Here is a 26,943-nt window from a genome sequence, read left to right on the forward strand (position 1 = left end):
GGGCCCTTCTTATCTTACTTTGAGGTTTTAGGTTGAGGTTAGGTCAGAATAAAGTTGATGCTGACACAATAGAAATATCAACAGAGACTTAGCTCTTTTCCAGTGCTCATCTGTCTTGGTTACAGCACTCAAATTTCTCTATCCATCTCTAATACTACCTATTCCTATCTCCTTTCAGATGCTTGATTCACTTTGTATTGTAATAGAATTACATTCTCTCCCTCACCTCTCACATTAAGTCAACAAATCTCAAAAAAGCCCCAAACACCACACCAAAACTGAGGTTTTCAAAAAAGCATTTTAGGAGGTCACAAAATTAGAAGTTCCATTTTCTCCTTCCTTTGCCATGATTTTAGTCCATGCAGATCACATTTTAACAACAGAATGAAAAGAAAACAATACCAAACTTACCCCTCTGAAATTCCAGCCCTTGGTAGAAGGAAACAAGGAAAAGTTGTTCTGTTGCTGTTGTTTTGGCCTGCAAGATGAAACAATGAAAGTGTTTACATCTCCAGCTGTGAAATTTTCCATATCAGTAACAGAGTGACAACAGAGGGAGAGAAGTAAAAAACAAAGGCTTCCAGAACCTTAGATTTCCTTGGCTGTACTTCTGACAGGTTTCTTTCTTCAGTTTAGTTAAATGTTTCAACTCAGATTGAGAGCTAAGGGACATGGCAGCCTTACAAGCCTTCAAGATACTATGACTTGATGTCTCACAACTTACACTCCTACTGACTTTCAACAGGCACAGACAACCTTGACCTGAACACTGCAGGTCTTTGAAGCCACAATTATGTTATATGATGCAAGATGGTGCAGTCTGCCAGCTGTACTAGACGGGGACACTAGAGTCTTTAATCCCAACAGTGAAGCCATGCAAAGCATCACTGTAAAGCAAGGTAGCCACTCCTCGTGTGATGATAACAACTACAAGCTGACCTCTGTTTTTACTCCTTCCAAAACCTTTCTCCTACTCTGTAATTATCACTGAACAATTATTTCTGAAAAGTAACCATAACATTCTCTGCTTCACTCCCAATTAGTCCTTTTCACCAGTAAGATCTTAAATTACTTAACAAAGGTAGGCAAACACTTCTGAGATTTGACACATGAAGTCAGATCAAAGCCTGACTGTTGAAGTTGACCAAACCCACAGTTTGGCAGCAGGACCTAAGTGCTGAGCACACTGCAGCTCCAACCATGCAATTATACAGATTACAGAAGCAATCACAAATAGTAACAGGAATTAAAAAAAACTGGTTAAAAAATAGCAAGTGAAATGGTTGTCTGTCAAATCTCACCAACCAACAATAGCCAGACAGATGTTATGTAGTTAAAACATTGGACTAAGACATACAAGATCTGGGAATTGGTTCCTGCTGCTTACAGTTCCCAAAGACTCCAACATACTATGCCACATTTTGCTTTTTGTAGAGTCTGAACAGAAGCAGTTTTCTCTTTTTTTCTATCTCCTCCATTTTGGTGTAAAATATTTGATGTATGGACATGTTTCTTCTTTTGTGCATTGAAATACATCATAGAGCCATGGTCACAATAGACATTTTCAGATACCAACAGAATGCAAATAATAAACTGTAATAATGACAACCAAGTCATTTTTATAACACCAAAAGTTGAAAGTTAAGTCATCTCATTTTTCTTCTCTACTGGCAGGCCAGCCAGAATGATTATCAATATTAGACAACAACGATGATGTCACTGAAAAGCACAAGGCAGTATATAACACAGTCTTTAGCATCAATGGCTGTCCTACTAATAAATTCTCCAAGTGAAAACATTACAGAACTGAATTTCTAACCCCAAAGCCTCAATGGAACTGTAACTGCATTACGAAATAAGAAAAACTATATAAACGGGAGCAAAGTACATAAACAACCATTGTCCTAACAGTGCTTTGCATCCTTTTTATTCACAGATGATACCACACTAGAACCAGGCTCAGGTTTTCCAGACACTATTGTGAGCTTTCTAGAGCTGTGCTCTTTAGCCACTTCTCAGAACAACCTCATGTTTAAGCTTTCATTTCCAGTTTTCCCTTTGGTATTTTCATGCTGTTCAAGCATTTATTTTCCCAGTTTATTAAGAATTACACTAGTTCTATTTTAATTAAGCTGTATATAGAGCAAACAAACGACATTTCAACCTTAATATAGCAGAATTTGTGGTAGTTTAGACAACAGTTACAAGGGAAATAAAATCTTTATTAAAAAAAAAATCTTCCCTTACAATCATTCCATAACAAGAACTAGGAACTCTGCAATAAGCAATATATCTGCACTAAAATCAAGGCCATCTGCTAGAAGAAGTCTGATGACTAACCATTTGTTATCAATCTAAAATTTTCCCATTCACTTAAAGCATCCCAGACTACACAACAGTCAGTCTTTATTGAGAGCAGACAATATCAATTCTCCATTTTGACAGTTTTCACAATAAGTATCCTCCCTCCTTATCTTACCAGTCAAGAACATTACTTCATTTTGGTGAGGATGAACCTCTCTTATTGCTCACAAAGGTACGCTATCACCTTTCCTTAAAAACACTACAATGGTATTAAAAAGAACTTTAATCACAGCAGGCTAATAAAACAGGCCAGATTTACCAAAGGGAGATGATTGAAAAAGCAGGGAAAAGTCACTGTATGTTCATGACTTCATGACTTACTGAACTGATCTGTTGCAGGGTATAAAGAAATTCTTCACAAACTGTTTTTTTCACCCAGTGTGTTTAGTTGCTCTTCTAATGAGCAGAATTCTGGCTGAAGCATTAAACTACCTTAAATAATTTCTTCAGAATCTTTCACTTTTATTCATCTGGCCTGGCAATTGCCTAAACTCTGTTTTGTCAGAGGTATTCAAAGCTTCAGTCTGGAACACATGAAATACATCAAGTATAATTTCTCATTACAATCAACTATTTCATATAGCTTCTGTCAAATTTACTTGGACACCACAACTGCAAAAGTACTGATCTACTGTCTTAGTGAAAGACTGTTTTAGAAACCTCACTGCTCCCATAACTAGAAACAGTCTTGGCTAAATATATTCATAAACTGTTTATGGGTAACATTCTAAACCAGCCCTCTGCAGCTAAACGCACCCCTAAATCAAAATGAAGTAAAATCTAAGTGACGGTTCTCAACTACACCGCAAGTAACAAAACAAGACCTCATTAATAGTTTTCAATTTAGTCTTCCACTATCCAAAAGTTAGACTGATTTCTTAGTCTTTCCAACTCAGCATCAGTGGGAACTGTACCAGAAGAGAATCAGAATATTGCATATTAAATACATTGTAATGCACATTACCTGTACAGTGTTTAGACACCAAATTACCATGTCTCCCAGAATACATCAATGGTGCTTTTCTGTGCAACTTTTACTCTGCTGTAGGTTAGTTATATAACTACAATAGGTAAGTGAAAGTAACATGAAAAGCAGAGCATGCAGCAAGTGTTTTAAAGTGCCTATTAGAGTTATTTGGGTGCATTATCTGTCCCAAAGCATAACGACATTAATCAACTATTTATGGTGGTTTGTTATTAAGCACACTTAGCTACCCATGTCCCTGCCCATGGAAGGGGGATTCAAACTAGATTATCTTTGAGATCCTTTCCACTCTGAAACATTCTCTAATTCTACAACTGGGGTGAGGGTACAGGGATGGAAAAGTTCTTAGATGAGCAAGGCTGAACACTTACTACCTTGAGAAAAACAAAAATATGCCCCAAACAAAAAACAGATGACTGACTTTTACTACCTCGGCTGACTTCCTGAACACTAACATCATTTTTTACTGTCCTACTGTAATGAACTATGTGTCATAAACACATTAAGAAAGAAAACCAGCCCTTGTGAATCCGGATACACACAGATGAAAGCCTGCATCACTGCAGCAGGTTCATGTACTAGTAAGCTGTTCCACACCTACTCTTTTCCCATGCTTTCTTCAGAACAGGTTTATTTATATTATGAATCCATGCACAGCACCACAAAATATCCCATCACTAATAAAACCCAAAAGAAGCTACAAAATGCCTTTTTTTCATTTTTGCACTTGATTAGTTTTCAGTAAAAAATACTGATTTTATGGAAGAGGAGAAAAAAATCTAAAGGCCAAGTAAAGTGCTACATTTTGATCTAAAAATCAGATATTCCTAATGATGTAACATTTCATCCTCTAGAGAAATACAAGTTTAATTTGAATCATTAAATATTACTTATTTCTTCATCTGTAAATACTGCAAGGTAATGCAATAAATTATATCTAATATACACCACTGTAAAGCATCCTCCTTGTCACTGGCTAACAGGGGGATGCAGGCACTTCTGCTGTTTGACAAAGCTGCATTAATGCTGGAAGGACGAGAAGATACTCCTGCATTATGTTTCTACAATAAAGTATCACCATTTCCTGGATACTGTAAAAGCTAAGATTAGAAAGATTATTCACTGGCTCACTTTCAAATGTACAGCCTAAAAATATTCCTCTTTTTTTTCAATAATACCAAGGAGAAATGACAATAATGTTCATTAATTCTCAGGCACTACCTTATCCCAGTATTGTATTGACAGACACATGCTGAATTCTTTACAAAGGGGACAAGTCTTCATTAAAAATAAATGTTTGCTCATCTCCACCCCTCTATTCAGCAATTGAGATAAGAGTCTATGAGGAAAAAAAAAATCCAGTAGTAACCCTTAAATGGCCCCCATCATGACAGCATCAGAAAAGGCAAGCTGCTGCACAAAAACCTCACAATACTCATGCTGAAGGAAACAGAATTAAGTCTTTTTCTTTCTGTTTTCAAAATAAAAGATCTTATTGAGAGCCGAAGGCTGGGAAATCCACTTTGTTTAGTCAAGGTCTGGTACATACTGCTTACAGTATCAAGACAAACATTCACCCAGAAAAAGCAGACAAGAGATTTATTATCAGGTCATCAAATTCAACCAAACAGCATTTTCAGTTAGCTTGTACTACCAGCCTCTAAACTACCTAACAGCCTCAAAATGATCATTCAAGTACCATCACATCATGTTCTTGATAATGGAAACGGGTGTTTTCTGAAAATACTTTGTTTGGATTCATATCCTCTGTCTCTCTTTCTTAATGTAAACATGAATTCCTGTGAAACCACGGCTCACTAACAGGGATTTAGAAAGATAAGGACTGAATAAAGAGGGCAATACTATTCAAAAGTAACACTGAGGGACAAGTCAATCCAACCCAAGATATTAAAACTCCTGTACTGCTATTTCCTTACCTCTTTATTTGTAACTTTATTTTTTTCTGCATTGAGCCTGCTATTTCACCTGGAAAGGCCAAAAAGGTAGGTTTGTAACAAAAATGTTAAATAAGATCATTTTGAGTCCTATGACTGATTAGACACTTCTCTGCTGAAAAGTGAAAAACTGCACACCTCTTAACTAGTTCTGTATGACATATTCATACCTTGTTCTCAAAGATATGACACTAAGCCAGTCTGTCAAGGACAGAAACTTCCTCTTACTAAATGGGATCGGTTACAGAGGATTGAAATTTTCAGAATACTGTTTCACTGAGACAGATTATTCATGCATGAACAAGTGTTTTACACTGAGTGCCAAAAAACACTCCTGTCATTTCAGTGCAGACAGACCAGAACATCTTGACATAGTAACAGACCTCTTCACCAGTAGAACTAATAAACTACACTTCTCCAAGCTTATGTAATGCCAATGACTTAGCTTCAGTGTGCAGTATCCACCTTCTCAAAGTCGTCAAATTATACCACCTAATTTCACATCTGTACTAGTTCTGCCCTCTGCCATGCCTGAAGGATTGCAGGCTGTCCTGGCAAACTCCATCTAGTAACATTTTCAAATGTACTTCAGTAACTCAGATATAGAAATCTAACCCAAGGTTAGGGACTCTGTTAAAGACACAAGCATTTTACTGTGGCATAACTGAAACATGGGCGATGAAACTTATACCATAGCTTAAACATTGTCAGTTAAACAAACAATAGAGTATTAGGAAGTGAAAGAAGTCAGGAATTAATTAATTTTTTCAATTACAAAACCTTTAATAGGAATGAGTTTCAATATTCAAATCAGGTCTGAAGGAAAAGCTTCAGCTTGTTTCAAAGCATCTTTCCACACTTCTAGAGATTTTTACTGGGAAATTTCAAGTATGACAACTCAGGATTATTTTATTTATTTTTCTTTGGATGCTTTTTTTAAACTCAGCAAAACACCTTTTTCTTTCAGGGAAATATGAAACCTGGGAAACACTCCCAGTTTGTTAGATTGCAAAGATCAATAGGTACAATAAATACAACTACACTGAACAAAATATTTAAGATACAGCTGAAACATCTGTAGACAAGCAAACATTTTCTAGTAGTCATGTACCCAATATAAGCAGTTCTCTTCAATAAGCTGACAGTATGTTTCACTTTTTTACTCATTTATGTTATATGCACTGAAGTGAACTACAAGAGGCCCTGAATCAAAGTTTAAAGCAAAAGTGATATATGGATACGAGTCATAAAGGCAAACTCCACAACAGTTAGATCGAAAAATGCATTTTCAATTGCAGAAGTTTCATTCATATTATTAGTGGATTGTACACTGCAGAAATCAAAATAAAACAAATAGAAACAAAGATGAACTGAATGAAATCACTACCTGCACAGTAATTCCTATTAAGCTGCAAAAAAAATAACTGTAACAGCAACTATAAGTCCTCTATACTTAGAAAACTCTTTTCTCCTCATTTAATAAAGCAATCTTCACAATTCTGTTATTTAACTGTAACATAGTTTTTGTAAATTCTGAAAAGAATTAGTCCTTTTGACTTAACTCATCAGGACTTTTCATTGTGGCCATAAGTGCCCTGAGCGCTACAAGAATTTTGTCTTACACCCTGACAATAAAGCTGCCAAATCAAGCCCTAAGATGCTTTCAAGTTTAGAAGTTTGTTCGTATCATAAACACCAGATTGGTTTCCCCTTTGTTCTGAATGAAAGTGAAATAAATAAAAAATAAGGCAACTGCATGCACAAAGGCCAGTTTACATGTACAAGGAGAGCTAGCTTTAAAAACAAACAGTTTCAGTCAGTATTGCATCTTCTGACATCAGGATATTCTGTTTAATACAAACACTGATTTATTTCTACAAAAAAATCAGAAGAGTATTTGAAGGCAATTTATAAATAGACAGTGAAGTCAACAAACACTGACCTCTTCTACCACATGACATTTGTAATCTTCATCTGCATCTCACAGAGAGGTCGGAAGGTGGTCAAGAATTATGTAAACCCATTTATGTAACGAGTAGCACTGTTACTAAAAGCTAGGTTGTAATTTCTGAACAGAAGACCTTGCACGACGTACTTGGCACTGATAGTTTCTTGGCAATATTTAAATTTGAAGCCTGCATAAGCCTGCATAGTATTTTACATCAAAAGTTTTGAATACTCTTCATTGGTCTCAGGGATGATACTGTAGCAATATGGTCAATGGTTGTATATAGTCTCAAACCAAACACTCCCTTCATAATACCTGGATTTTTATATAGTAGAATGACTTCCTATTAAGGAAGCAAAAAAGCCCACACATTCACTGCTTACATCATTTCTAAAGGGATATTTAACCTGAGATGCAGAAGAAAAATGTTTTCAGTTGTTAGTTATTATTCACAGCTGGGTTCCTGTGGGAACATTTTCTGCATCAGTGTTGCCATAGTAATTACTATAGAAACCCCTGAATGCAATGAAGTAAAACCTGTTGAAACTATTGTGTCATTAAAGCTCTATTTGGAAAAAAAATCAACTCAAGGAAGAAAATGTTCACTTGTCTCTTCTTCTGCCATTCACAAGTTCTATTTTCTAGTCTCTTCAATTATAAATACACTAACCACACTATTTTTAGCTGTATATGAAACTTCATAGTTTTTCCACAGTTATTTTTGAAACCATAAAGAATATCCAGTAACTTATATCAAAAAAATATTTAACCTAAGTTTGCCAGAGATTATTTGCTTTCAAAGAAATAAACATTTTGTGGCTATTTGCCCTTGCATATATTGACATATGACATTCTTATCACATATAAGCTAGTACAATATTCTTTCTTTCTCCATGAAATTATTCCATGATTTGCAACAACTTCATAAGATATGGCAGAAGACTCAGACATGCAGAAACCTAGTGGTTTAGACTCATAAGCTATTTGATTTTGTTATATTGGTAAATGTTAACAGTTGCAGAATTGCACACTGTTTCATTTTGTATTTTCACCAGGTTTTGATTTTTTTCAAGACATTCACCACTATGATTTTTCCTCTGGAACTTTTTTAATGCCATCCCTTCAAATTAGGATATGCTTACCTTTGCTCTTAATCCTGCTGACAGCAAATGTATTTGGGTATCCAAGAGGTATAATAGGTTTTTGAAACAGACATACTCTGCAGTATTTCATGATAAAGACTGAACGGCTTACTAATTACAAAGCCAAGTGAACAGACTTCTTCAACCTGAATAGAGAAAGCACTAGAACACAAGGACAATATTCCTACTAACTACAGCAGCTGAAGAGAGTCATAAACCACGAGGAAAGAAATTAAACAGATGTTGGTTTAATCAATGATGAAGCAAAGTTATTTACTGTTTCCTTTAAGGTAACAGATATCAGAACTACTGTTAGTAGCCACACTGATGGGTACACAAAGGTCCTACTTTTTCTGAGTATGTGAAACATGTTTCCTTAGCCAAGCTGTTGAATATTTTCCAGTCTCTCACACTGTATCTCCTGATCAATAAAATTACATCTTGCTTTTGGTATAGCACCTTTCATTTCTAAATGCATCAAAAAAGCTGTTCCATGAAAAACTGATATGAGAAGAATTGACTTCATCCAATGCTCTCCTGTCCTGGTTTGGGCTGGGATAGAGATAATTTTCAGCCTTCTAGCTGGAACAGTGCTGTTTTATTTGGATTTAATAGGAGAATCATGTTGCTGATATGCTGATGTTTTAATTGCTGCTAAGTAGTGATTATCCTCAGTCAAGGGCATTTCAGTTTCCCATACTGTGCCAGAAAGAGATGCATAAGAAGCTAGGAGGGAGTACAGACAGGACAGGTGACATGACCAACTAGCAAAGGGGAATTTCCATAACACAGAACATCATACTTAATAGATAAACTGGGGAGAGTTGGTTGGGAGGAAGTGAATCACTGCTCAGGGACTGGCTAAGCATTTGTGGGCGTTGAGCAATTGCCTTCTTGTGTTTCTTGGGGGTTATAATTTTTTTTTCTTTCCATTCCAGTTACTACGTTTTATTCCGATTATTTAACAACACCTGAGTTCCACTTTTTCTTGTCTGATGGTCTTCCCTATCCCACTACAGGTGGGGAGGAGAAATGAGCAAGCAGCTGCAGGGTGCTCAGTTGCTGACTGAGGTCTAGTAGGGGCACCTCTTGCATTAAGCAATTCAATGATACTGCAACATTTATTGATAGTGCTATTTGACTAGTAGCCCTCTAGATAGATCTCCAACCTTGACAACTTTGAACTGAGAAACAATAGGTGTGTAGTAATGTGATTAGTCAATTGCTTGGAAACAGTGGCACAGTAATGAAGAACATAGAGAGCTAAACCTAGCCAGTCTGATGCTCAGTATGGGCTCTTTGTTAAGGGTAAAGACTAATGATAATGAACCAATTTCTCACTCCTGAGAGAATAAGGTAGCACCAAAATTAAGTGAAGCAGCAGCCACGTCCTGTGTACAGCACATGACTTACTGATATGGATCAGAATGTAAAGAACAGAGGTATAGCACCCAGTACACATGATATCAGCAGAGGCATCATCTCGCTGGAAGCAGACACCACCTCTTAGCTCCCACACATTCACCCCAACAGACTCTACAAGGGGCACAGCTAATGAAGATTGGTTTCCTGTGGAGCAGGCCCTGTGGTTCATCCTGTATCTCAGCACACTGTCTCTCGTGGCCTCTCTTACACTCTTGCCATGCAAAGGCTGTGGTTAGCTCAGAGCAGAGCAGCTCATCTGCTGGTAAGATCCTCAGAAAAATATATAATGGCTACATTCTGGCATCCTTCCTCATGACTGTGGTATTAAATCAGGTCTCTCACTTCCACCCAAACACAACTACATAAAAACAGAATTTATTTGCTCTGATATTTTTTATATCTTTTCAAAAACTAAACTGGGCAATGGGTTGAAAAGTTACTGGCAAGACACAGATAGCACAGTCATATGCCATTTCCTGAGGAAACTAGGCTTTCTTTAAACCACACATGCACATCTTTCTGTAAAAATGACTTTTCTAGGTAGCTTGAAAAGCAAAGTAAGCGATTTCATAACTTCCAGCTACCATTCCCCCTTACGTCCTACAGTGAAAGATAAAAGTTGGGGAGAGGGGGTTTTGGTTGGTTGTTTAAACTCAAAATTTGTGATAACTTTTTTGTGCAAAGGACCTCAGGGATCATCCAGTTCAAACCCTCCTGCCATGGGCAAGGACACTTTACATTAGATCAGATTGCTTAGAGCCCTACTCAACCTGGCCTTAAAGACCTCCATGGACAGGGCTTCCATCACCTCCCTGAGCAATCTGTTCCAGATCGATGTAAAGTGAATTCTCTGGATTATCATAATGAATTGATTATTCATTATGATGATTTTCAGGGGAAAAGAAGTGCAACAACTGTGGCTGTTTGAGCTGGATTTCTAGGTCAGACATAAAAAAAATGGGGAACAGAGAAACTTAGAAGTGGAAGAGTACTAGAGCCTCTTAGTAGAGAAGTGAACGTTCTAGGGATAGGCCACAAAATGGCAACAATGGATAAATTAATATAATTTCATTGGAGCATCAAAAGCTTATGTCTGAAAGCACAACTTGTATCTTCCTGTTGCTGCTTCTGCTGTGCCTGCTGCTATCTTCCCCCACCAATGTTTTGGCTGCTGCTTTGCTGTGACTTGACCCCTTCCCTGTCTTCCTTAAGGTTCTTGTATTTCTGTAGTAGTTCATTCTTCTTATACTGTTATGTTTAAATACAATTTTTTTCTCCAACTTGCAAAATTCTGAGTTGTAGTGAATTTACTAGGGAAGGGATCTGCTATAACACAGCACAATGATTCTACCCAAGTTCATCAAATAAGGTGGCTGTTCTCAAGAGAAAACTTTAAAACTGACTAACAATAGAAAAAAATTACACCTAAACCACAGTACTTGACTACACTGTGAAAGAGAGGTGCAGAAAAGAAGCATTACAGTATCTTGCAGCTGTCTCTAAGCTGCAATTACATCTTTGCTCTAATAGAATGTAAATAGGGTTGCAGTAAACTAGTAAAAATGAACGAGTTCTACTGTGAGCAAAAGCCTCAGCAAACACAAATTCATACTGTCATGCATAATATAGTTAACTGATTGCTAGATGGTATTAATGCATTAAATTACTGTAGGAGACATTTATTGTAAGCTGATGCTCTGACATCAGGAGCATAAATCTTCGCACAACAGATTATAACATCTCATAGGCAGTAACACACACCCAAGTGGGTGTTTTGACACATTTACTACAGCTCCACACAAAAACCTCTCCTTCCTTACAGAAAACTCAAAGTGCATGAAGTTAATGTATAAAGAAACAGAAAATCTAAGTATTTGACTTTGCAATAAATAGGGGTACGTTGACTAACTGATCTCATTTTCCTACAAGTTAGCACTGGCAACCAAGAGATTTCATGTGCTTTGTCAAAATTTACATTTCATGATGTTTGTAAGAAAGCAGGACAAAAGACAGCCATACCGATCCCACACTTTCCTTTGTAGCACCAAAATTTTTAGTACCTGAGCAATTTCTAAACTCATACATTAGGTTGAGGAAAAGGGTCAGCGATTTACTCAGAAGAAATACTGCTGCCTGTTTGACCACACTAGTAACTATGCTCTCATTCATTCACCCAGTAGATCAGCAGATACAAAACCCTAGGTCAGCTGTGGTCTCATGATGGCTCAGTTTCTGAGACAACCCATAACTTGGCAAAAGAGATAGTCATGGATTTCTTGCTGGGCAAAGCCCCTAACATTTTAACCACTGATTTAAAAAGCTGAAATGTGCAAGGAAATAATACTTTCTTTAATAAGGTCACCAGAGATTAAGAATCCAAAACAAGTTTTTGCCAGTTCTGGAGTCTTTTAGCAATCTTCCTTCATATCCTTTGTGACAATTACGTGTTTCTGTAGGTAAAATTCAGTTGTTAAGAGGCTTGAGGCAAGATCATGACAGGAGAAAAACATGACTACATCCTGCCTGTACTGTTAATTAGAAAAAAAAACCAAACAACATTAGCATTCACAGACAGCACTCCTCATGGAGGGCAGAGCCAGCTGCTTCAAGTTGCCGCATTAATAGGGGAATACAAGGTACCAATATCCTGTTTCTGACCAGACTTACCATCTACGGGTTTTGTAAACTGCAGTGTATAGAATAAGGGGACATTTCAGAGCTGTCTTGTTGTAAATAAGCTATTTAGAAGCTGTAAAAGAGACCTCAGATTGACAGGAGAAAACTATGCAAAGCACACTTACAGACACTGCCAGTCAAAAACATCTAGTCTCACATGCACAGCATACGAAGCATACACTACGAGCAAAACCATACAGGTATAACCTCCAAAGAGGAAAAGAAAAAATGGTTCAGGTGCTAGAAAAATTTACCCTTTCAATTCCTTCATAGAGATATTGAAAAACTACCAAGACAGCAAGTCTTATAAGTCCTTCAAAACAAAGGACAAACATTATCGAGAGAAGTCTAAGACCTCAAATGACTTTAAAAAAAATATACATGAAATTACCTCACGTAGTCCCTCAGCAGTCCTCCCAAAAAGCCAAACCACTAACCATCTATTCACAGTCTGTTGGTACATGCAGCCCTCTGCTGCACAAAACAGAGACCTGTGATGCTGTAACCTTGCTGTCCCTGTGCTCTATGATCTTTCTGTGAATTATCGCAGGCTCTCTCATTGACATACAAAATCTTGGCAGTATGCTACAACAAAAGACGTTCAGTTTCCTCACAATTCTTCTAATATAGTAAATAGAAGATGAAAAAATTCTGAACAGATGGGTGTAACTATGGAGCTCGTTGTAATACACATGAGAACCTTCCCTTTCAGTTCCCCTCTTCCCTTTTTTCCTCCCTAAATCAAGCTGTAAATGCTGAATATATATGTATATCTAAAATACATTTTAAACGTCTTCCAAATATAATTAACACAAACCAGAATAAAAGTTCACGATTCATGTCAAACCTCTGGTGGAACAAAATGCAAAAGAAACAATTAACTACTCATATACAGAACACATGACCAGAAAAATGCTGGCTTCCACCACAGGAGTTGCAGATTAAATAAGAAACATGAAGAGGGATAAATAAATTTTAATCACAGAAAGGAAAGACTACGAAAATGAGCTATGATTTAATCTCTGTATTAACTATATGATGTCCAACAAAGACGAGATAGCTTTGTGTCTTACAAGAATTGATGAGAAAGATGCTATACAACAGGCACCACCACTGATTAACTGGATTCTTGGGTAAATTTTACCAGATCATACTCTGACATATTGCAAAGCCAAAGCTGGAAGCGTTTACTGTCATTCAGCTATCTCAAGAATCATAAATCAGCAGGTTTAGTAAATAAATGTCAATGTCTACTGACAAACTAATTTAGCTTCCTAAATCCTAATTTCTCTTCCTGCCTCCTCCTTTGTTAGTATTGAGTTTGGTGGACATTCCCCACTATTTTCTGATTTGTTATGGAGCACTCTCATGTCATCGCAGCACAGGAGAGAAAGATGAGAGTTCCCTTGCCCAGTCATTATTTCAGAAAATGGAGCATATCTGAGGGAAGAAAACCCCAAAAAGACTTTTAAGAAATTTGATGGATGGGACAGAAGGAAAGTTACACAGAAAGGCACAATAAAAGCTTATCACTTTCCCTGTAGCTGACTTACTACAACTTCACTTAGAGATTTGTTAGCAAAACCACAGATAGAAAAGTGAAGGAAACCTGCCTAAGCATGCCCAGTTAAAACTTCTCTGCTCTTTAAAGTTGTGCATTGCAGAACAGCAATATAAAGTTTTGGATGTGAACGTATCTAACAAAATTTCAGCAATAAAACTGTAACAGTATGTTCCATTTACTAAAATGAGTGTCTTTTAAACTAACAAAATAAGTAAAATCCTGTCACATACAACAATTAGAGTCTTTGAAACAAAATCTTGTACACACTCAGAAGTAGAACAGTAATTCCACTCACTTTTTTAAATGGAGGCATAAGGAACTGGACAGTTAACAAAATATGGTTAGCTCCTGGTCTTCACCACTGACTACAAAACATGACATAGAAGACAACAGAGAAGGAAGCAGAGTATCTACATACCTGCTGATAGATCAGGTTAATTTTTCTGAATTTTAATTTATCCTTCTTACAATGGTATTGAAGCTTCAGGTCAGAAAAAAAAAAGCCAAAAATGTGGTCTTAATACTAACCAATGTAAGTGGATAGTCTGAAACATTTAGAGGTATTTTCAATACTTTACAGCATACTTGTTTTAATTGCATATTCTTACTGAATTATGTCCTTAATAGGAGCTATTACTATTAGCCCAGGCTTTCTTTTCCTCATCAGAAGAAAACCAATCTACAGATGTAGCTGGGGGATTTCCCTGTGCAGTTTTAAAGCAATGTAATGGCACCTCAGGACAGAAACGCTGTCTTTCCTGAGACATCTGCAGGTGACCAAATGTTTTCATCTTGCAAACTGAAAACACTTCTATGTTCAAATTATCCTTTCTTACAATACTATCTACAGAAATTTGCAGGACCCACCGAAAAATGCAGTTAATTTAACCAATTCACACAATCTCTAGCCTGCCTCCTCTTCCCTAAAAGGAAAGACCAAGTTGAAAATCAGTCTTTCATTTCTGACCTTTTGTTTTCAAATACTACAATGTTTAAATGTTCCCCTAGAAACACTGTTTGTTTTCCTTGAAAACTAATCACCAGCTCCCTCTACAGTCAGAGAATTAACTAAAAATATGTAACCATATATTATTTGGTGAGAAAAAACATTTCTGTCTTGTTATTAGTGTTAGGCTATTCACCAGAAGCAAAACTGCACTGCATGTTGAACATGTGTATAAAATAGTGACAGTGTTTATAGGAACAGATACTGGAGTCTTAGTGAAAAGGAATCCTGAACACGGACAAGAATCTCTGAAAGAGAAGCAGAGTAAGCATACAGGAAACAGATGGTTGGCAATGGTAAGTCACTGGCATTTTCTTTTTTGCCTTAGCATTTTGTTTTATTTGTTGCAGACCCATTTCAAACAGGCACGTGCATGTATTCCCACACAGAAAATCAAGATGTTTCAAAGGGCTACACAGAAGTTTATATTACTCTACACTTTATATGTATTTACATACCCATTTTATTGCAGTTTACTTTCAGAACTTTGTTTGTTTAACACTGAAGTTGTTCAGGGGGTTTAAGAGTTGCTGCTTTTTCTAAATTAGCCTAAAACACCTACAATGGAATGCAACAAATCCTGGCATGCTCCACTGAACACAGGTGCCTCTATTGAACAGTGAAAGGTAAAAGGTACCAACCAAAGGAGAATATGAACTCTTGTTAACCAAGCAAAGAAGATTTTGTTAGAGGCCTCCAGACAGATATTGCTTAAAATCAAATCCCAAAATATTACACTGATTCTAGGGTACAAATGATAAAAAACCCAAACAAACCAAAAAGTCTCCAAATACCTGAAAAGATTATGGCAAGTAAATTAATATCAGCTTTTACCCCTGCAGACACCTTTTTCCACTCCAGTAAAAGACTCAACAGAAAATGTCCATGGTCAAAAAGGTGACAGTGACAATATATTTATAACGAAGTCTGCAGGATACACAACTGCTATGAAGTTCTGGAGAATTTTAGCTATTATGGAAATTATGTGTTTTGAAACACACTGGCAGAGTTAACCGATGTGGCAAGCAGCTGCACACAATGAGTAAGGGTCCCTGGAGGGCTAATTGTTGCTCATGCATTGATAATAGGTAATGGAGATGGTACTAATCAGCAGTAAAAAAATTACACTAAAGAAGCAAGTCAACTTCATATGAACTTCTCCATAAGTACTACCAGAATCATCTGTTTAATGTCATACCCTGCAGCCTCTCTAAACAGAAATAGGAAAACCTCTCCCTGTTCCGCTGTTAACTTGCTCAAGACATCCCTGCTCAGGATGTATATAACACTATATACAGCAGATAAAGATCAAACCCATCTGAAGGAGATCTTTAGAGCATTTTTCCTACCAGTGCACAGTATGCACATAAAATACACCAATGTGCAAAAACAATGGTGCAGCTTGAGGGATGATTTTGGGGGATGCTGGTAATGAGTAGCCCAGTGACTCATATCTAGACGTTCTGCTGCTACATCATACAAGATTTCCTGAATATATTAAATGCATATTGTTTATGATTCAAGTATCATATAACTGTATATTTCACTTAGCTAGAGTTAATGGTTTTGGTAGAGAAACAGAAATAAAGGCAATTAAGTCAACTCAAAACCATTACAATTCTCTTATCACTATTTGCTATTGTCATGAGTTATTTTTACCACTATTGTAATAGACTATAAAAGAGCAAAAGAAATGTTTTCCTCTCCTTTGCTTGTTCACATGCTTCACATTTTGCAAATAGTTTTTTTTTATCATTTCTGCAATTTCTGTGGTTTTTTAATGAAGTTGTAAAGAAGGGGAACAAAACATAGCAAGATGCAATATAGCTGAATAAGAAGATGAGGCTCTACAGCAAACAAACCCCTAAAGACAAGACACATTCCATCCTTGTTCTAAACTATGCAAATGCATTTATTCTATGTTTACAAGATTGCACCGAAGTTCTCATCTGCTACAATCATCACTTGAACTTGTAAATTACCAATATGTCAGTTAGAGAAGCTGAGGCCTCATTCTACATTAGTTATTTACATTGGTGATCCAAAAGCCCAATCACCATGTCTGTGTTATTGACCACCCTGCTAGCATGCACATCTCCCATCCACAGAAGGGAAAAAAAGAGGTAAAAATAACAAATCTTAACAAGCCAAAACGAGAAAACTTGGATCTTTAGGTCAAGCTGAACAGATTTGGCTTCTCGTGCCAGTGATTACTGTTCTAGACAAAATAACGACAGCCACAGAAAGTTCAAAGCTACATTTAGTTTAATTAAATATCTTTTCTGGATTTCAACAATATGCCCTGTCAGGAAGAAAAGAAAAAGACACTTTCAAAGACCGGTGGACTGATACATTTTTATACTCCTTTCCCACATCAAAGTAACTAAAATAAAAATGTGTTACCTTTTGTTTTGTTTTTTTTTAAACATTCTCCAGCTCTTTAAAAACGAAATGTATTTTGCTCCCCCTATATACTGTCTGTGAACATTCCATTTACCTGTACGTCAGAGTACAAAAGCCATGGCACCAGCCTGTTCACTAAGACACATTCATAAACAAAATACCACTGAGAGCAGCCTAAAGAAAGTGTTACCTTTTACTGGGATAAAAACTTCTTGACGTCAAATTGGACTCAATTAGGTATTTCAGAAATGCTTGTTCTAACTCCCTACACTAATAGCTATAATAAGAGACACACAGAATAGTGAAAAGGCAGGTAGAATACACAGACATCATCAAGCACATAACAGAAGTCTCCAGAGATGTAATACTAATATGAATTATTTGAAGTGTGACCTAAAGACACCTTTATCTAGGAATCTAGGGACTCTCATCTCTGCCCAGAGCTTGTTGTGCAGCCCCCAAGTAAAGAAACGGGCAGGGTGGGAAAGGGAAAGGAGAATAACCACAAACCAAAGGCACAGCAGTGAGTTCAATACCCAGAGCAACTTGCTCCTCTGTCAGACTGACACAACAGTCTTTCTGAACTTCGGATCAAGCCTGCCATCTTGTGGGATTGAGATTCGGGCTGCACACGTAAACTGAACCCTTTTCTTTCTTTAGACAGCAATCAGGATTTTTTTTTAATCCCATCCAGGAAATGTAATCCATACCCAGTTTCATAAGACATGATGATTAAACATGTGTTTAAACTTGTATTTGCCTCTGGGGCACATTTTCTTCAGTTACAAAGCTCATTTCATGTGTGTATGAGACAAGTCAGCAGTTGGCAACTGCTCTTGCTTTAACTATTTCAGCACATTCTCATCTCTCGTTGTTTATGGGTGTGCTACAGAAGCTGGTATGAGTCATCCCCTCCAGGTTCTAAGTTGCTCTCTTGGATCTTCATCCACCTCCTTTAAAAAACTGGCTCTCAGGTTAAAAATCCCAATACACACCATTCCTTTATAACAATTTTCAGTGCTACTACTCTTTTTTAAGGGCAGATGAGTATGTTAAATAAACTAGTAAGATAAAGGTGGTGTTTTGGTTTGGTTTTTGATTTTTAATATCTGTTTTGCAAATATTTATGAACTTCATTAAAAGAGCCTCTCATAATTGTGAGTTTATGCTAACTAACCTGACTATTATTCAGCTTTCCAAGAAGAGCATTTCCTGTGTGCAATAATTTGAGGCCTCTTGCAAATAAGATCAACTTTATCTAGTTATCTAAAGTGTTAATCTGCAATTGATGGGACTTCCTTTTTGCAAACACTGTAACCTTGTATTCTCCAAACGTGTTTGTGCCTTCTGTAATCACAAACATCTGCAGTTAAACTGCACTTGACTAGAGCCATTTTAATTCAGTTCTTCAGGATGACTCATTTCTACTGATTGAACAAGGACAAGGGAGAAACAGGGAAAGTGGTTAAACTTGTTTCTCTTCTCACTCTAATCCCAGACATATAACTCTTCCTTCATCAGTTAGCAGCTGGCAAAAGCTGCAGGAGAATTATGATGATTTATGTCACGAAACCTTACTTCCCACACAAGTGAGAAGTCAGTTTGAATACTTGTCTGTCTTTGAGCTACAGTATGCAGCAATCTAGCAACCCTATTCTCATCCTCATTAAGGAAGAAGGGTTGTGTGATTAAAAACACATGCATTAAGCTAAGTACCTACCATGTGGTATCTACATATCACCTCACCATGAAAATACAGATTTCTACTTTTTAAATAGCAGATTAAACAAACAAAAAAAACCCTACAAAAAACCACAAACCAAACATCCAAATAAAACAAACAAACCAACATACAACTAAACAACCACACACCCCAGAGCAACTCATTTTAAGAATTTCCAAAATTTAAAGCTTAGATAAAACAATAACCAACAGATATGAACATAACCCATATGTTAAGGGGGTGATCTGATATGCAGTCACTGGGCAGAAGGTCACTGTAGAAACATTTTCCTGTACTAAATAAAAACACACCAAAAGCTAACTGTGTAACTGTAAGCCTTGTGGGTCAGTAAGTGACTGGCTAAAAATAGCTTTAGCTCAGCAACAGCTGTTAATAGCCTAGAACTACAAAAGTAAGAAGGTGCTTCACAACTGACATCAGAGCTCAGCCATGGTATGCATAACCATTATGGACTGCAAGGACTGTATTGCAATAGATATGTAAGATAAATATTATAAAAACACCTAATTTGTTTCCTGGAAAGTCTTAAAATTGCAGCAAACAAACATTTAGGGCACTCTGAGGCATCCCCCCACCTTCTGCCCTGCACACTTGTTTGTTTTCAATGGAAATCTACATTTCTTGACTGTTCTGCCCAGTATTTTTATTTCTTTTCCTCTTTCTTCCCCGTTTCTTTTTTTCTCCCATCACCTGTAACACAGAACAAGGCCACCCTCCTAATGTGCTGTTAGAAGCAGGCTAACAAAATCAGTGTCTTCAGTAACTCGTTCACTGAAAGTTTTAAAGCTCTACTCTTGCTCTAATAGTTTACTCAAAAGTTAATTAGTCCCAGCAAAATCCAAAGAAATGTGTAGTGTTCACAATGTTAAAGAAACTCTCTACCATCACTGTATCCATTTTAACTTTACTTGCAGTGACATACTGGATACAAGAGGGATTAAATTCTAAGGGAAAAAAACACCTTTAAAGTAGTAATAGAATATCGTTCTTGTGATACAGGCCAGCAGAGCACATTCTTATAGCTTCATATTGCTCTACTCAAGTCAGTGCTCTCAGTACATGAGCTTACTTCCCCTACTACGATCAGAGAGCTACACAGAAACACAGAATCAATCAGGTTGCATGAGACCTCCAAAATCACAGATCACAGAATCAACCAGATCGTAAGATCTCTAGGATCATCAAATCCAATGTATCACTTAATCCTTCTAATTAACTAAACTATGGCACTAAGTGCCTCGTCCAGTCTCCTTTCAAACACCTCCAGGGATGGTGACTCCACCACCAGGCAGCCCATTCCAATGCCAATCACTCTCTCTGGGAAGAATTTCCTCCTAATATTCAGTCTATACCTCCTCTGCCACAACTTGAGTCTGTGTCCCCTTGTTCTGTTGCTGATTACCTAGCAGAAGGGGTTGACCCCCACCTGGCTATGGCCTCCCTTCAAGTAGTTGTAGATAGCAATAAGGTCTCCCCTGAGCATCCTCTTCTCCAGGCTAAACAGACCAGCTCCCTCAGCCCCTCCCCACAGGGCTGTGCTGCAGGCCCCTCACCAGCTTTGTCACCCTTCTCTGAATACATTCCAGTACCTCAACATCTCTCTTGAAATGAGGGGCCCAGAACTGGACACAGTACTCAAGGTGTAGCCTGACCAGTGCTGAATACAGGGGAAGAATAACCTCCCTTGTCCAGATGGCCACACTACATCTGATACAGGCCACAATGCCACTGGCTCTCCTGGCCACATATTTTGGAAGCCAGAAATCTTTTTCCAATCATTGAAAATAGTAATGGTTACCTCTGAAGTTCTTTGAAAAAAAAAACATGCCAGACACTGCATCTAGTTATGAAACAGCAGAAAAAAATGAGAAGAAAAATAATGTGTTATTCATACAGCTCATGTTTTTTAATACAAGACTAATTACTAAAGAAGGTAAGTATGAAATCTGGTCAATTTATTTGAGATTACCATTCCTTACGTTATTTCTAACTGTATTTAGCCATTTTAGGACAAACCCCACTCATTTTTGCAAAGAAGTCCTAGTAAAACAGTCAAAACCTTCAAGTATTCATAGACTCACACAACTGTTTCAGCTGGGAAAGACCTTTAAGGTCAAGCCTAACTATTACTGTGATGGTTTGGGTGTTCCCCTCCCCCCCACTTTAGAAATCACCCAGACTAGACTCAGCCAGCTCTGGAAATATGAATGAAGCTTATATTTACAGCTGGAACAATATACATGCAGATATTTACAGTATATACAGAAATATACAAGGTAAAAAGGTAATACGGAAACGTAACTCCCCTCCCAGAAACCTGAGTCCCCAGGAGGGGCTCTCAACTGGCCCTTCACCTTCCCCCTACCCCTCTCAATCTTACCCCTGTGAGATTAGAGAGATGCAGCTCAGCCAGCAGCCCAAGTGAGAGTGGTTATCTATGTTTTTATTTCTTGTTCCTATACATCTCAGCAAGCCTATGAGTGAAGTAGACATCACCACAGTTTTCTTTCCACAGCCTGTAATCTAGTTCTTGTCACCAAAACATTCTAGCCTGCTTCAAACTAGCGCAATTACTCAACTCTACAAATTGAGGTGCTAAGTCCTCTAGCATCACATCTTCACACCTTCGAAACATCTCCAGGGATGAGGTTTTAAGCACCTCCCAGAGGAGGCTGTTTCACAGCTCAAGAATCTTTTCAATGAAAAAAAATTTCTTCTAATCTACATCTCCTCTAGTGCAACTTTGGACCATTTCCTCTTGTCCTTTCACTTGTTACTGGTGAAAAGTAACCAACATCTACCCAGCTACAACCTCCTTTCAGGTACTTGTAGAAACCAAGAAGCTCTCCCCTCAGTCTTTCTCCAGACTGACGAACCCTAGTTCCCTCAGCTGGTCCTCATTTCTTCAGACCCTTCCTCAGCTTTGTTGCCCTTCTCTGGACCTGCTACAGCAACTCCATGTCTTTCTTGTAGTAAGCACCCCAAAAATGAGCACAGTACTCTAGGTATGACCTCATTAGTGCCATGTACAGGGGAACAATCACTTCCCTACTATTATTGGTCTCACTGCTCCTGATACACGTCAGGATGCTGTTGGCTGCCTTGGCCACATGGGCAGACACTGGCTCATATTCAGCTGGCTGTCAATCAACACCTCCAGGTCTTTCTCTACTGGGAAGCTTTCCAGCCACTCTTCATCATGCTTGGAGCTTTGTGTGGCATTGTTGTGACCCAACTGCAGGACCTGGCACTTGGCCTTGTTTAATGTCATACGACTGGTCTCAGCCCACTGATCTAGCTTGTCTAGATCACTCTACATAGCCTTCTTATGCTCAAGCAGATGAACATTCCCTCCTGGCTTAGTGCCACCTGCAAACTTATTGAGGGTGCACCAAGTCCTCTCTCCAGTTCATGGATGAAGACATTAATGAGAACTGGTTCCAGTACTGAGCCCTGGGGTTTCCTTGGTCAGTGTGCCCTAGCCCACACTTAATGCAGTTTTTCACCCTCTAAGTTGTACTGAACAAATATTTGTAGGGCTGATTACACATAACATTATTGAAATAAGAATTACTCTCTCCTGGGGAAAGCCATTTTAACTAAAATTATTTTAATCTAATTCACAGAATGGCTCAATACAGTACTGGCATAACTGAGGTGGTAGCAAGTAATGGTGAAAATAGGAACAGGCAGTTGAGAGGCTAAAGTGTTTTGAATTAGCTTCCCTATAAAATCCAGACTTTTGTGCAGCCTTGTTCCTGAGTGTTTTCCCGATTAAAAAATCTGGTATGTCTCGATTAATTACTTCCTGTGTCTGTTTACAATGGTCTCATTCACATTTCTAAGGCTGTGATATTAAAAAAATAAAAAGAAAGAAAAAGGACAACAACAGTAAAAGTCGTTCCTATTATGCTCCACAATATACCACATCCCTTGCCTAGGGAAACAAATAGCCAAGCACTAAGCCATGCATAAGGCTTCAGTGAAGACTTGAAACCATAACCTCCATAAAGAGACCAAAACCAAGAAGACTTCTGTTTTTTTCACCAGGTCAGTGACTAGAAGCGACTAGCAACTTTTCATCCAGCCTAAAGCAAGCACATGACAAACCTACACACAAGAATACAAACTGGAAAACTGCCAATTTCCCTGCACATTTGTTTTGAAAAGCAATACGCCAGCCAGCTCCTTTCACAGCAAGCACAGATCAATTGACACAGTTCCCACATACTTCCTTATCTATAGTTCTTTTCTTGCAATTTTCAACATTAAGAAACTGAGAATCTGCCAAATCGGTAGCTTCTAGAATTTCAAGGCTCTCAAGCCTTTACTTGTTCAAGCACTGTTCCATACTAGCTCAGACAGTGAATGGTCAGAACATTGATTCACATGAGTTCCATTTCCCACTATTCCCACTTAGCAAGAACAGTTTCGTTTGGTTCCCACATGAACTCTGCTCTAGTGCCCTCTAGTCATCACACTTCTACACTAGTACTGACTGCTGCTCTTTTTTTTCTGCAGTAATCTTGATTGTGTATGTTGGGGAGAAAACAAAGCAAGTGAAGCATTGCAAAGCTTGAGAATTCAATTAACTTTATCTTCCAGCAGTAGCGAACTATGCAGATACCAAACTCTGACGGAACAGAATTGCAGAATTTATAAGCTCCTATACAATGTCACTGGCGACAACACAGACCTAAGTTTGAGTTTTGAGAACTTAGCTAAATTTCTTGCATTTTGGGTGGGATTTTTACATCTTTTCCCATATCCTACCAGATTATATTCTTTTCTGGTATTAGCTCTACAAAAGAAAAGCAGACAAAGATTCAGATGTCCTCATCACAATTGGCAAAGTAGGTAAACCACAGAATTTCCAAGTCCCATTAGCATTTTGGAGAGACAGAAATTAAGAATTCTTCCCTCTTGCATGTCTTTCCTTAAACCTACAAATTCTAACTAGTTAGTACTGTAATGTTAGCAATCTCTCTCCTCTATAAAGTTACAATATCATCTTCTGTAAAAGTGGAGAATACAATTTAGTGAAATATTCTTTATTTCCATTTTACACTTCATCCTCTATTCTATCCCCGATATAAAAAAAGGCCACGAAACCCCAAACAAACAAACCAACCCTGACAATATACCCAAAGTATCTACTGCAACTTTACCTGAAACAGGCTATCATACAGTGGGTGACCTATAATATACTCACTGGTGCTCATTAAGACATGACTTCTGTTTTATAAACAAGGTCTACAAGAGATCCCAAGCAAACCCCAAACAAAATGGGACAAGACAACACAATTTACAGTTATCACCTGGACACACGTACATCATGATTTTACTGAGTGAGGTACACAACAACTGCACTTCACAGCAGTGAGTACACAACCAGTCATTGGAAATCATCCAGTGGCTGCACAAATATTTCTAAATGTTTCATAAATTGCATTAAACTAATCCTAAAATTCAGTGACACACCAAACAACTTGGCCTAGCACAGACAGAGATAAAGAGAAGGACTTGTGAGAGTGAGACTGCTCCTGCAGATGAGCATGTGGATATTTACCAAACCTAAAATCCCATGGTAATTTTACTATGTTTGAAAACAATTAATTTGGTTTATCTCCCAATTAGAACTCCTAAGTATCCTAGCATATTAAATAAAAATATTTTTTAAATTCCTGAAGAAGACGACAATCTCTGTTCTAACCTCTGACTAATTTAATGAAGAATTGCAGGAAGGCAACGATTAAAAACATTAGCAGCTGTAACAATGTACACTCAAAGATATTGTAGATTAGCATTTAAAAATAATAAAAAAAAAAAACAAAACAGACAAAGTTTGGGGGAGGGGAAGAGCAAAATAGACATGACCAAAGGTAAACTGCAAACTAGTAGACAAATAAATTCCGCTGTTTCCCATCATCTTCCCCCAAGGTCAATTCCACATTTGTAACAAAGCCTACCATTTATTCATGATACTTGATAACATTAATTGCAATCTCTCACTAGTATTAGCAAACATTACTAAGAATTGCCATGAATCATCACAAAGAAATGCCATGCAGAAAATGAAATTATATTGCTCAATACCACAAGCAGGAGTAAAAAAAAAAACAAAGCAGAAAAAAAGTCACCATCAAAGGAACAGTATGTGACTGTTCCCCACTCATCACTATATCTGGAAGTCAGAAGAGAAGCTCACAAGTCTTCCTCAACCAGCTTCTTCATTCAAAGATTTTGTTTCTAGCCTTGAGGATGTTCTATGAATACAATACTGGAAGATATTTAAAAAGAAAGTATTTTCCTGGTATTACAATGCTCTTAATTTAAGCCTACATGCAAACTAAAACAAAAAGGTTCTATGTGATTTCTTGGAAAGTATTCATGAATACAAGATGAATACATCTGCTACTATTTCTTGAATTATTTAGTTTGTCAAGAATATTTCTCAACCCACAAAACCAATATATGTTAGATTTTTGTCCATATGGATGCCACGTTGCCTGTCATGAGTTTATTTAATTGTTTACTACATGGTAAATAAACAATGTAAGAAAATCATAGCTAAAACCCTAGTGAACAACTGCCATTAACACAGATGAAATAGTCTCAATGCCCTTTCAACACTCTGTTTCCTTCATGAAAACTCCAAAGAAAGTCCTTGCATGGTCAGCGGCAATTTTCATCCAAAAACTGCCCCAAAGTGTAAGCATTTGTCCACATCTACCATGGAACATCATGCATTTTTGTTTGCTCCCATATAGATTACCCTTTTTAAAATGACAAATGACAAGTAGAAACCACTGACTTTCTAATTTCTCCCAGGGCACAAGTCCCAGGAGACCAGAAGCCTGCAAAATACTCCAGGTTACTAGTAATAGCAACACCACTGGGAGATTAAGACATTTGCCATATGTGAAAGATTCCTCGAGTACAACTGGTGCACTGTTGAACTGCAGTTTTTCCATTGCCCATCACTCACCCCCATGACAGCCTGTCCCATGGTCATCTGCTAAAAGCTCTAAACTGAAATAAAATATAATGTTCCTTTTCCTTCTCTGTTGTTAAACAATGCAAAATTAATGCAAATTTTTATACCAAATAATTATTTTACTCAAAACTACACCTCCCAATAGTGCTGTCTACTAAACTCTTAGAAAATTAGAAGTAAATCTTACCAAACTTTTTCTTCTCCCATTCCTCCTCTGGCACATTGGTTTACTATAGCAGGGCTACTACTCACAGCAAGTGCTGAGCTTTCAGAATTCATTTTTGTTCTACAAAAGAACAACAAGATCAAAAAACATGAAAAATGCATTGTAAGTAAGGAGTGTATTTAGTAGTTCACTAGAACACAAAAAACTTTAACAGAAGAACTTTTAAGACCCAATACAGTATTTTTTACTCCCTTAAGTAAATGTCCTAAATCAATACGATTAATTGGATGACTATATTGTGAAAGACTTGGCAGTTTTGTGGACTTGCTAGTTATGCCAAACTCAACACTGATTGTCTTTTGTTTACTCCTCTGAGTATGTGCCAAAAGAGTTGATGTCAGCAAGCCTGCATGTGGGGCTATGCATAATGTCAGTTAGGTTAATTCAGAGCAGCAGTCACAGCTCGAGTTGTCATAGAACGATCCACACAACACTGGGGAGAAAATATCCGTTTCTGGAATGTAAAGATTTACAGAAGCTTTCTGGTCTATTTTAATAACTCAAGATC

At 37.5% G+C, this 26,943-nt stretch overlaps 1 protein-coding gene across 5 annotated transcripts in view; it reads right to left on the reverse strand.

The window, feature by feature from the left end:
- ARHGEF3 (Rho guanine nucleotide exchange factor 3) overlaps window positions 1-26,943 on the reverse strand; it is a 117,759-nt gene that overhangs the window by 80,005 nt on the left and 10,811 nt on the right. For 4 of the 5 annotated variants that reach the window (XR_010305236.1, XM_064156713.1, XM_064156714.1 and 1 more), the window contains exons 2-3: window positions 26,397-26,495; window positions 412-478 (exon numbers count right to left, since the gene is read on the reverse strand). Coding sequence is in view for 4 of the 5 variants with exons in the window: in XM_064156713.1 (XP_064012783.1) it covers window positions 412-478; window positions 26,397-26,495 (166 nt within the window). In the remaining variant the exon portion in view is untranslated. The remainder of the gene's footprint in view (window positions 1-411; window positions 479-26,396; window positions 26,496-26,943) is intronic. The other variant, XM_064156715.1, reaches the window with a different exon arrangement.

Source organism: Pogoniulus pusillus, chromosome 16, assembly GCF_015220805.1.
Source record: "Pogoniulus pusillus isolate bPogPus1 chromosome 16, bPogPus1.pri, whole genome shotgun sequence".
Taxonomy (NCBI): Eukaryota; Metazoa; Chordata; class Aves; order Piciformes; family Lybiidae; genus Pogoniulus; species Pogoniulus pusillus.